This window comes from Cyrtonyx montezumae, unplaced genomic scaffold, assembly GCF_038088225.1.
Source record: "Cyrtonyx montezumae isolate F1298 unplaced genomic scaffold, pur_monq_1.0 scaffold_22, whole genome shotgun sequence".
Taxonomy (NCBI): Eukaryota; Metazoa; Chordata; class Aves; order Galliformes; family Odontophoridae; genus Cyrtonyx; species Cyrtonyx montezumae.
Genome location: NW_027071959.1, coordinates 6164702 through 6176260, shown reverse-complemented (window position 1 = coordinate 6176260; position 11559 = coordinate 6164702). Strand labels below are relative to the sequence as shown.

Here is an 11559-nt window from a genome sequence, read left to right as displayed (position 1 = left end):
GGGGGTTTGTGGTGGGTTGGGGTTTTTTTTTGTTGCTTTGTGGGGTTTTTTTTTAATCCTTGGGTTTTGTACGAAGTTGGGGCTGACATCGCTATGGAAACCGTTCCTTCTGCTGAAGTCGATTAAAACCTCGATTGGGTAACCCCGGTGGTGTGGAGGTTTTTTTAGCAGGCACACAGCAGCGTGGGCTCCTCGGAGGGATTGAGGAGGGCCCGCGCCCATCCTCCACCTCCACGCGGCCGTGCCCGCGCCGTGGTGCTCTGCGGAGCCCTGGGAAGCGCAGCACGAGGCCGTGCTCTGCCCGCCCCCCCGAGGGACACAGCCTCTGAAATCTTCATGAGCCCTCAGTGCCAGCACGGGCTCTGGTTTCTGGTAGCCAGGGCTGCCATTGCAGGCGCCGTGCTGCTGCCCAGCCCGGGAGTGTCGCTGGGGTGGGAGCCTCCCTTTCCCCTTCCCCCTTTCCCCCTTCCCTTCCCTCTGGGGGCAGAAAATAGCTGCAATTCCTTATTTCCAGGGCTGCTCTGCAACGGAGCAGACCCGAGCCTGCCCGATGCAAGTCGGAGCTGCCCGGGGCTTTGTGTGCTGAACGGGAACTCGGGTCGGGCCGTCCCCGGTGCCTCGCAGCAGCAGGGAGAGGCAGAGCATCCCGACACAGCCGAGATTGGCTTGTTTTTCTGCTAAAACGCAGCGCGTGGATGAGGAGGGCAGAGGTTGGGTCTAGATCCACGTTTCCCACAGGTGGGGAAGGTTGGGTGGGAGCTGGGGAGCACACCTGTGCACGGCCACCCATCGCATCCCTGTGCCGGTACAATTCCTCCCGGGCCGAGCAGCTCCGAGCCGTGCAGGGCAGCAAAGCCACGCGGCCGCGGCGCTCCGTGCTCTGCCTTGGGAGCGGTCAGAGCAGACATTTGGGACGCGTTATTATCGCCGGGCTTTTATTGAACGCAGTTTATTGTTTTCAGATGCAATAAACCTAGCGGGGGAACCCGAGAGACTCTGATGCAGCTGAATGTTCTTCGAGCAAGCGCAGCTCCCCCGCCGAGCCGCGGCCCCGGTAATTACCCGCGGATCAGCTGCAAGCCGATGGTAATTAAGGCGTAATTACGGACAGCTCGTCAGCTGCCATCGGCGGGAGCCGCCCCACGTGAGCGCGCGTGGGTTCTCGGCGCGGAGGGGACCCGCGGCCACGCGGGGCTGCAGGAGCCGCTCGTGACAACCCCCCCCGAGACCCCCCGCGCTGCTCTCGGGGTGCGGGACCGCCCGAACCTCCGTCCGCCCCACCGCGGTGGGTCCGGGTCTTAACCCCGCCCCGGCGGCCCCCCCCGCCCCATCGCTCCCTCCGCCCCATCGCTCTGTGCGCACGCGTGCCCGCCCCCCCCATCAGGCTGCCCCCCCCCCGCCCCGCTCAGCTCCGCTGCCCGGCCCTGCCCGCTCCGAGCCCGCACCCCCGGCCGCCCCATGGTGAGTGCGTGGGGGGGGAGCGGGGGTCTCCGCTCGGGTGAACGCGGATCGCTGTTAGTGCCGGGGCGTGGGGGGGTGGGGGGTGCGCGGTGCCGGAGGCCGCGATGCGATGCGGAGCGGTGCGGGGCAGAGGCGGAGCGTCGATGCGGTGCTTCTGCTTTATACGTTATCGCCGTGGATCCGCGCGTCGCGGTGAAAGGGAACGGTGTACCCCACGCTGCGCGTCGCCGTGCCCGGGGAGCAGCCCCTCCCCCCCTCCAAACCTCACGTCGGCCCCGGGGTGCGTGTGTGTGTGTGCACGCACGTGTGCTCAGGGTGCTGCCGAAGCCCCCTAAACGCGGCACCCACGGGCTCGCTGCGTGCCGGCCCTAATCGCTCTGACTTCATTCGTGGGGCGTGGATCTGCGGTCCCGGGTGTAGCCCCGCAGTCACTCCCGGTGTCCCCGTGGGGAGAGACTGCTCGGAGCCGCCCCCCCCCGGCTGTGGGGCGCGGCTGGAGTTTGGGTCCGCATCCTGTGTGCGGGGAGCCCGAAGCAGCGCTGTGGTGGGAGTGGGGTCGTCCCCGCGGCGTGGGAGCTCCAGGCGGAGCGGCTTCCCCCTTTGGGGGATGCTCCTCCCAAAGGAGAACCGTCGGTGGGACCTCTGCTCACCGAGCCCCGGAGCGCTTGGAGGGGTCTCATTGTTCTTAAGGAGCACAAAACAAAGGGGATCTTCCCCCGGGGGGGGTTGTTTTCCTCCTGAGTGGGAGCACAGTGCTCGGCGGCCCCGTCTGCGCGGTGCTGAGCTGTGTTTGTGCCGGGGATTCCCGGGGCTGCGGGGCTTTAAGGGCACGTCCGAGCTGCAGCGAGCTCCGGACGCTGCTGCCCCCATGGGATGGAGCTGCCGGGCTCTTCCTGACGCCTGTGCTTAATTATCTGCCCGGCTAAATTGCGTTTGGTCCTCCGGCTCCGGGCGATGCGGCGCTCCGAGTCCCGCAGGGAGGGATTCGGGTGATGAGGAGTGGAAGGAGGAAGGCTGCCGGGCTCCGGCACTCCTGTGCTGGCAGTGCCCACGGGGGTGCGTGGGGCACGGACGCGGCGGCCACCGCAGCATCAAACGGGAGCGCGCATTGAAGCCCTCCCCGTCCGTCCGATGGATGCGCTGCCACCCTGGGGTGCCCCGCGGTGCCCTCTCGGTGCCGGTGGGTCCCGGCCGTCCCGGGAGGGGATCCGTGCAGCTCCGGCCGTGGAGGAAATGGTTTTGTTGGTTCCCGTTCCGCTCGGGAACCCCCGGAGCGAGCGCGCGTTCCTGGGGCTCCCAGGAAACCTACATCTCCTGGAGGAACGAAACCAAAGGGTCGGATCCCGCCGCTTCCAGCCCCCAAAGCGTGCGGGCGGGGCCCGGGGGTTTACTCCGAGAAAGCGGAGGGGGAAATGGACGCGGGCGCTGCTCCGTGCGGGGTCCCCATGGCTCCGTGCGGGGTCCCCATGGCTCCGCTGCTGCTCCGCGGCCGTTCCCCGCAGGAGCCCCGGCCCTGCGGTCCCCGCCGTGCCGCTGGGACGGGCTCTCCCCGAGATCGCTTCCAGATGCGGATCCGCTCCTCCTGCGCGGTGTGTCCGTCCTCCCCGGGCGGTGGGACCGAACCCTCTCGGGGGGGGGCTCTTCGTTTCCCCATCCCGCTGCTGAAGTGCGCTTTTGGGGTTTCGCTGATGGAAAACGCCTCCTCCAAACGGAGGGCTTCCCAGGGCCGGTTGATGATACAGCCCTTAATTGTGGCCTTCCTAAGGAGCTTATCCCCCTGGCCAGCTCTCAGCCCGCGGTCGCTGTGTGTCGTGCCCCTCCCTGGCTCTCCCTGCCCATTTCCGTGGGGTGCTGAGCGGTGGTTGTGGGGCACGGGGTGCTGTGCACCCGCAGCGTCCACTTCCTGCATCCCCAGGCACTGAGTGCACGTTCACGTTTCCCCTCCCCGTGGCTGTGCTCCCTCTTTTGGGGGCGATGCGAGGGCTGTGCTGGGGGATCTGCACAGGGATGGGCCCCTCTGGATCCGCTCTGTGCCCACTCGTGGCGTGGAGGGACGTGATGTGAGGAGGGAGGGGCTGTACCCAAACTGGGGGGCACTGCAGCGTGTCCCTGCCGGCTCCGCTGTGACTGTGACCGTGATCGTGATTCTGTTTTATCCTATTGAAGAGAGCGACTCGGTTCGCCATGAGGAGGCAGCGTGCCCCGGAGCAGCCCGCCCTGATGGAGCCGGGGAGGAGTGAGCGGTCGATGAATTAAAGATGGGTGGAAAATGAGCAAAGGGAAACGCAGAGATCAGCGGGACGGGTAGGGACCCCCCGCCCGAGGCTGAGGGGTTTGGGTTATGGGGCCGGGGGGCATTGCTGGGGTTGATCCTTGCTGCTGCGCTGCGCTGTGGGGGCTCGGGGTGATTTTGGCAGCGGGGGCAGCAGGCAGGTTTGTGCATGGTGGGTTTGTAGAGGTTGTGGAACTTGGAGGCATAGGGATGAGCGCGTGGTGTGATAAAAGTTGCACTTTGCCTCTGTTGGAAAGGTCCTGGTGCTGCATGAATCTGCCAGGATGGGGTGGGACGGAGTTTGCTCTGGTAGGAAGGGAGAGAACTCTGCTGGGAGATTGGAGAGCGGTGAGCTCTGGGCTCTGGCACCCTGCAGCATCTTCCCAGGGTGGGGGGCTGCAGGGCAGGGCTGGGAGCATCCCCCGGTGCTGCCCCGAGCGCGGTGCTTTCCGGCAGGGGGATGTTCTGAGCAGAGCTGGGGGCTGAGGTGCGTCTCAGCCGTGGGTGCTGTGCTCAGCCCTGCTCAGGTGCAGAGGGTTTCTGTGCAGAGCACTTCCAGCTGTGAGCAGAGGTCCCTCTGCTATCCGGGGCGCAGCGCTTCGGTGCGGGGAGAACGTGGGCTGGGCTGTGGGGAAGAAAGGCCCTTTTGTTCGGGTGCTGGGGATGGGATGTTTCGTCACCGCTGGAATATTTTTTTTCTTCCTTTCCTTTTTTCCCCTCCAAAATTCAATATTGCCAAAACCACCGCCGTTCCACGCAGCACTCCGGCTCCGACGGCTTCCAGCGGAGCGCTCCGTGCTCAGGGCTTTGTCCCCAATGGGATGGGAACCCCCTGGTCCAGCAGCACCCCCGTGAGCAGACCCCGATCCCCTTCCAGTCCCCGTTCCCCTCTGGGGCTGCCCAGAATCCACCTGCAGTGGGGACGTGGTGCCGGTGCACACCTGACCCAAACGCAGGAGCTGTGGGCTGGGGTTGGCTCCTCGCCCCACCTGGCTCTTCGTTATCTGGGTAATTAAGGATGATGCAGTGCAGTTGTGGGGAGGCAGTTTCTCTGGAGCAGGGTGAGCAGGAGGGGTGCTGTGCACGAACCCTTTTCTTTGGGTGAGGGGGGGGTGGAATTGAGTTTTTCCTTCTCCGAACTGTGGGGAGGATGTGGGCCCCCAGCTGCCCTGGCCGTGCTGAGCCCCTCTCCCTTTTTCTTTCACCAGGGGAAGAGAGGATGGCCCCGTAGCCCCACAGCCCCCGGAGCCGCTGCCCCCTCTGCTCGCACCGCACAGAAGGACCGTAAGTACCACTGGGGGTGGGGGGACGCGTGGGGCTGCTGCCCTGGGCACCCCTGGGTGCTGTGTCCCTGCGCTGCGGTGGTGGCCGTGTGCTTTGGTGGCTGGTTTTGGAGAGCTGCGGGTTTTGGCACCTTTGGAGCACTCTCGAGAGGAAAATCTTGTATTTCTGGCCTGGGATGTGTCATGGGTGGCCCAGGGGTGAGCTCTGGGTGCTGTTGGCAGTGCCCACGTTGCACCTTTGTCACAGGTAAATATTATTCTGGGGCCCCACCTGCCTGTAAAATCAGAGCTTCCTTCTCCTGTCATAGATCTTTGATCAGCTGTTCATAAGGCCCCAATACCGTGGGCCAAAAAACCATCATGTTTCCTCTCCAAGGTCGGTGACGGTTGTTTTGAACGCTTTTTACTGCAGTTGCTCATGACGGTGTTGAGCCACGCAGTGATAACGGCCAGGTCTCCATCCCAGCGTGGAAAATTCCTGTTTGGGGACAGAGAAGGGCGAGCTGGGGCTCCCCATTTGTTTCTCACTTTCTGCCCCGCTGCCCCCGTGGCACAGTGCTCCCTCCATACCGACCCCTGGCTGATGGGATGCTCCGCTCCCACCTCCGTGTGCCAAAAGCCGCCCCAGAGTTGGGGTGCGTGCCAACCCCACACCTCCTTCTGGCAAACCACGCAGTGTTCTGCATCCCTCATCCCCGGAGCAATTTGCAGCTCCTCCAGGTGGGAGCTGCCGATGCCACCCAGGCTGAAGCAGCAGTGGGGGACCACGTGGGGCTGGCGGCGGCTCGTGGGCCGTTCCCTCTCATTTGGGGCACTGTGGGGTGAGGTTTGGCAGTGTGGGTGCTGCCGGGGGGGCCGGGCACGCCCCGGTGCTGTGCACACAGCCAGGGCAACCAGCTGGCATCGGACGGATCCCTCTGGTAATTGAAGCTGTAAATCCCACGGAGCTGTTTGATTTCATATCGGCTCTGGAGCGCTCCCCTTTATCCCCACCCCACTCAGTGCCCCCGGGGAGGGCTGGGGTGGTCCAACGCACTGCGGTGGGTTGGGGAGCACCGGGGCTGTGTGGTCTCCTCGTCCCCTCTGGGTTCTTCTGCTGAGCCTCTGTGCTCTGCCCACGTGTCCCTTTCTTACTGTGATCCCCTTCAAATCCACCCCTGCTCCACATCCCACGTGTGAATGGGGCGAGCCGTGGCGATGCTCCCTGCCCAAGTGGTGCTGGGGTGGGTGGCCGTGGGACGTGTCCTCTCGCTGTGCCAGTGAATTCTGTACCCAAATTCCCAAGGAGCGATGGAAACACACAGACACCGTGTGCTTTGTGCTGGCCCCAAAGGAGGGGCACCCCGGGGCAGGGCTGTGGTTCCCCGGAGCACAGTGTGGGGGAGCAGAGCCCCCCTGAGCCTGGGGGGGTTTGTGTGCAGCACTGCGCTCTGCTCCTCGCACGCCTCCTGCCCTTGGCTGTGTTCTGTTTGATGCTGCCGGGTGTTCGCTGTGCAGCACTGGGGTGAGGAGCTTTGTGCTGAGGTTTCAGGCCGTGGTGAAGGTGATGTGTTGGCAGAGCAGTGTGGATGGTGATAAAGCTCAGCCCGGGGGTGTTGTGGGGGTAATGCTGTGCAGGCATCAAAGGAAAGGGGCTTTCTGCTCATCTCTTTGAGGAGAAACCCCCAAATCTCACCTGGGGATGCTGTGGGAGCAGTGAGCATCCAGCATCCGTGCGAGGTGGGTCTGTGCACACCATCCTGCCTTGGGATGCTGCTGCAGGTCGGGCTCTGCCACGCTGGGCTCGCTCCCAAACCCCTCCTTTGTGGTGTTGGTGTGGGGCTGTGTGTGCTCCCCACGCCGCTCCGGCTGCGTCTGCCTCGGGTCGGTTCTGCACAGAGGTTGGCTTGTGCCTACAAGCCTGGAGAAAGGGATTGTGAAGAGGAGGGAAGAAAGAGAGCTCTTTAAAGAGAGAGCTGGAATGTAAAAGCAAACAGTGGGCTGAGAGCGTGCTTAGTGCTGCCCGAGCATCTCACCCCCGGGGAGGGAGCAGTGGGGCTGGCAATGGGGCAGAGCCCATAGGAGGGATTTGTGCTCTGTGGGGACTCCGTGGGTTTCTCATCCCTCCTTTAAATGTTTCCTTTCTGGGTGCCCACATCAGCTTTCGGGGCTCATTGCCCGACCTGTGCCTCGTGGAGGAGGTGAGGTTCAGCAGCAGGCAGGACTCGAGGGGCCCCTGTTCCATCAGCACTGGCAGCACACGTCTGTGTGCTCCACATCCCATTGAATTTGTGCTCCTCCCCTTCCTCCAGCCCATAATAAGAGAGGTGAGAGCTGCTCTCCGGCGGGCCCATCCTGCCCTCCCCTCCATCACGTGTGTCCTGGTGAGACCCCAAAGCCCTCAGCGGACACCCACCCTGCGGGGACGTGGGGCTGGCATCCACCCTGTGGGTTCGTGACCTCCGTGGGGCGGTGGCTGCGGTGCAGCCCTGGGTGACGAGCAGCTGAGCTCCGCGCCCTGCTGGGAGGTGTGCCAGGGCAGCCCGTGCTCCGGGGTGGGAAAGTTGGGCTGGAGGTGCTCATTTACGTGGCACAGAGCTGGAGCCGTCCTCGAGGGCGGTGAGCTCCCCCTGGATCTTCACCCCGTGGTGAGTTGATCTCCAGCTCTGTACCGTTTGTGTTGTAGAGGGATGAGGATCTGGGGGCCGTGCTGTGCTCCCCACCTGCTGGCTTTTCCATCCCCATCCTTGCAAGGTGCTCCTGCTCGCTGCAGCTGAGTGCTGGCTGCAAAGCCAAGGGCTGTGCTCACAGCTCCGTGCCTCGCTGCCCACACCCGGGGTTGGGGGTTTGCAGGGGGTGCCGGAGGGACACGTCACCCTTCTCCTCTCAGTGCCCATCTGTAGGGCAGAAGCTCCCTGGGATCCCTCGTTAATCCTGTAACGAGCTCGGGGGGAACCGGCTGTAGGGATGGGGTGCTTTGTTGGATGTGGGTCAGGGAGAGCTGGGGTTGAGTGGGGACAAACCTGCAGAGGTCGGTGGCACCGCTGCTTCAGAGCTGCTCTACCCACTCCTCCCTGGGGGATCTCCTGGGGGAAGCATTCCCTGCATTGGATTTGGGGATTGGACCCACAGGTTAGGGTGGATATTGGGAACTATTCTTCTGCACTGCTGCCCGGGGTGGGTGGAACTGTGGGGCTGTGGCACTGAGGGATGTGGGTGCAGTGGGGTGGGGATCAGAGAGGTGATTTTCAGCCGCAGTGGTTCTGTGCTGTGACCCACACATCTCACCCCGCCCCAGGTGAGCGGCAGCGGCTGCGATGAGAGCTCCGGCCCTCGGCTGATGCCCGCCCTGCTGATAAAGATGATCAATAAGTCCCGTGAGTCCTCAGCGCCCGCTGTGCCCACCCCTCTCCTGTGGGGCCCTGGGGCGGAGTTACAGCACTGGGGTGGGGGTAGAGCCTGGGGGTGGGCGAGCATCGTGCCCTTATGTGCCGCTCTCCTCTAAGCCGGCTTTCCTTTCTCTCCTTCCCGTACCCGCCCGGCGGGGGCTCAGCACCCGCAGCATCCCCTGTCGGTGCTGGTGCGGGGCCGGGGGGGTCGGATGGGTCCTTCCTCCCCTCGCTATGCACGGACCGTGCCGGCACCCGCGTCTCTTGAAACCCCGAGCCGGGCCGCCGTCGGGGGTGCGGTTGGGTGGGGATGGCGGAGGTCTTTCCCGGGGCGGCACAGGGACGCGGGTGGGGGTGGGGGTGGGGGCTGAGCTGCTCTCCGATGCTGACACCCAGCGGCCACGCAGAGCGCTTCGCTCGGGGATGCCGGGGAGCCCGAGTGCCCCACGGAAAGCCCCTCGAGGAGGAAAATCCTTTCGGGAGGGGGGGGCTGAGCGCTCTCCCGTTCCCCTTCGCCCCTTTCCGGGCTCCCACACCTCCGTCCCCTGCTCCCTTTCCTGTGCTGGAGCACTTCTCTCGGCTCGCAGGAGGGAAGATCCTGGCAGTGCTGGCGCTGTTTCTGGTGATGGTGTGGTACTCGAGATACCGGGAAGACAGGTACGTGCATCCCTGGGACTGCCCTTCATGGGGCGAGGGTGGTGTGATCCCGAACCTGGCAGGATGTGGGGACCCCCCCGTGTGCCCCACAGCTCCTGTGGGTTTGCTCAGCCGATGGGGACGAGTGGCGAAAACAGCTCCCCGCTGTTCCCAGGGGAAGGAGCAGGCACTGCTTCTAACCTCTCTCCTTGCAGCTTTTATTTCCCTGTGCCCGAAAACAAGACCACGTGTCCCAGTGGGGAGGTGGAGAGGAAGGCAGCACAGCTCATCGGGAAGTGAGTAACGGGGGGCTGGGGGCAAGCTGGGACCCCCTCCCTCGGCCTCACACCCCCTGCTCCCTGCAGCTACACCAGGGACCACCCGCTCTTCCTGCAGCTGAAGGATTACTTCTGGGTGAGGACGCCGTCGCTCTACGAGCTGCCCTACGGCACCAAAGGCAGCGGTGAGCCAGCACGAGCACGGCTGGGGGGTTTCTGCTTCCTGGTGTGGGGGCCCCTCAGAAGTGGGGACGCATTTAATGGGTTCCCCATGGCCACGTGGGTGGGGTGGGTGCTGCTGGGGCCGTTGTCACCTTCCCCTCGCTGTTTCTTTGCAGAGGATGTCCTCCTGCGCCTGCTGTCGGTCACCAGTTACTCAGTGCCTGAGAGCATCCGGAGGTGATGCAGCCGGGGCGGGTTTGGGGTTTTTGGGTTTTTTTTCTCACGATTGCTGCCCTCGGGGGTGTAACACTGCAGAATTGTACATCAGCAGGAGACGTGGCCAGCTCGGCCTGGGAGCGGGGGTGGTGCGTGGGGGGCTTTGTGGTGTAGTGGATTTGGAGCTGACCCCCTGTGGGGTGGCAGCCCCTCGTTCCTGAGCACACCTGGCTCAGGTGCTGCTCTTCCCCGCAGCCTGAAGTGCCGCAGGTGTGTGGTGGTGGGCAACGGGCACCGGCTCCGCAACAGCTCCATGGGGGACTCCATCAACACCTACGACGTGGTGATCAGGTACAGCCCTGGGTGTCCCCGTGGCTGGGTGCCGCGTGTCCCCCACTGAGCGCCGTCCCCGTGCCCCAGGCTGAACAACGCCCCGGTGCACGGCTACGAGCAGGACGTGGGCTCCAAGACCACCATGAGGCTCTTCTACCCCGAGTCAGCGCACTTCGACCCCCGCGCGGAGAACAACCGAGACACGCTGCTGGTGCTGGTGCCCTTCAAACCCATGGACTTCCAGTGGATGGAGGCCATCCTCAGCGACAAGAAGAGGGCAAGTGGGGTGGGGAACGCACGCAGCTGGCCCCCACCCCAGTGCTATGGGGGATTCACCCCTTAGCGGGAGCCCTGCGTCCTCTTTCAGGTTCGTAAAGGGTTTTGGAAGCAGCCCCCGTTGATCTGGGATGCCAACCCGGAGCAAGTGCGCATCCTCAACCCCTACTACATGGAAGTAACTGCTGCTAAACTGCTCAACCTCCCCATGAAGCAGCCGCGGAAGGTCAAGCAGGTAACTGCGGTGTGACCGCTGAGCGCCAAGCCCATCCTGTGTCTGTGGGTCGTTAGGGGTTTCAGCCCAACACAAGGATGCTGCTGGCCCCGTATCCAGAGGGAGGTTGGGGTTTTAGGGCTCTCTCCACGCTTTCTCCTTTTCTACCCCCCAGAAACCGACCACGGGGCTGTTGGCCATCACCTTGGCTCTCCACTTCTGCGACCTGGTGCACATCGCGGGCTTCGGGTACCCTGACACGGCCAACAAGAAGCAGACCATCCACTACTACGAGCAGATCACGCTCAAGTCCATGGCTGTAAGTGTCCCCCTGCTGTGTCCCCCCCCCCCGGGTAAGGCTGTGGTTTCACCCCCTCCCCATCTCCCGCAGGCCTCGGAGCACAACGTCTCGCACGAGGCGGTGGCCATCAAGCGCATGCTGGAGCTGGGCCTGGTCAAGAACCTCACCTACTTCTGAGGGCAGTGGGGCTGCGCAGGGACACGTCCCCAGCTCGGAGCCCGCTGTCACTGTCCCCCCCCAGGACGCAGGGTGGGGGTCGCGCTGGCTTTGCCGGCCCCAGGGGCGCAGGGAGCCCCTCCGTGGGGGCTTTTCATATGGAGACACTGAAGCTGATGAGGACTGGAGAGGGATTTTGGGGAGGACGGAGGGGACCTCCCTCCCAGCAGGTCTGGGGGGCACGGCGGGGCGCACTGGAGCCCCTCTTCCCTTGGATACTCTTGCATTTGGGATGAGGGCCCTGAGTAGGGGCTGATGTGGGGGTCCTTGGGGCGTCCCCCATGTGCAGGAGGCGGAGTTGCAGCCTCCTCCCAGCTGGGCCCCCCCAAGTATTTAATTCCTCCCTTTTTTCCCCCCACCCCTTCCTTTGTTTTTTATTTTCGTTTTATGCATTGGCCCAGCCCCGTGCCTTAGTTCTGGTGTGGGGGGCTCAACCCCACAGTCCCCAGGGGTGCCCTATGGGGGGGGGGGGTGGGGGCGACACGGCGGTGCACATTAATTTAATTAATTTAAAAAATTATTTATCACAGCCCCCCCCCCCCA

General features: G+C 64.1%; 1 protein-coding gene across 4 annotated transcripts; it reads left to right on the top strand.

Annotated features, from left to right (window-relative positions):
* Positions 1-981: 981 nt before the first annotated feature.
* On the top strand, positions 982-11019 carry ST3GAL4 (ST3 beta-galactoside alpha-2,3-sialyltransferase 4). Of its 4 annotated transcripts, none has more exons than XM_065738580.1 (13): positions 982-1086; positions 3628-3765; positions 4942-5017; positions 8294-8372; positions 8972-9041; positions 9236-9316; positions 9386-9483; positions 9637-9697; positions 9932-10027; positions 10097-10286; positions 10377-10520; positions 10675-10818; positions 10891-11019. In XM_065738580.1, the coding sequence occupies exons 2-13, from the start codon at positions 3731-3733 to the stop codon at positions 10975-10977; spliced, it is 1161 nt and encodes a 386-aa protein (XP_065594652.1). In that variant the 5' UTR covers positions 982-1086; positions 3628-3730; the 3' UTR covers positions 10978-11019. The 4 variants fall into 4 exon arrangements, with proteins under 4 accessions (XP_065594652.1, XP_065594651.1, XP_065594654.1 ...); XM_065738579.1 differs by lacking the exon at positions 982-1086 and adding an exon at positions 1409-1461; XM_065738582.1 differs by lacking the exons at positions 982-1086; positions 3628-3765 and adding an exon at positions 1443-1461.
* Positions 11020-11559: the final 540 nt, after the last annotated feature.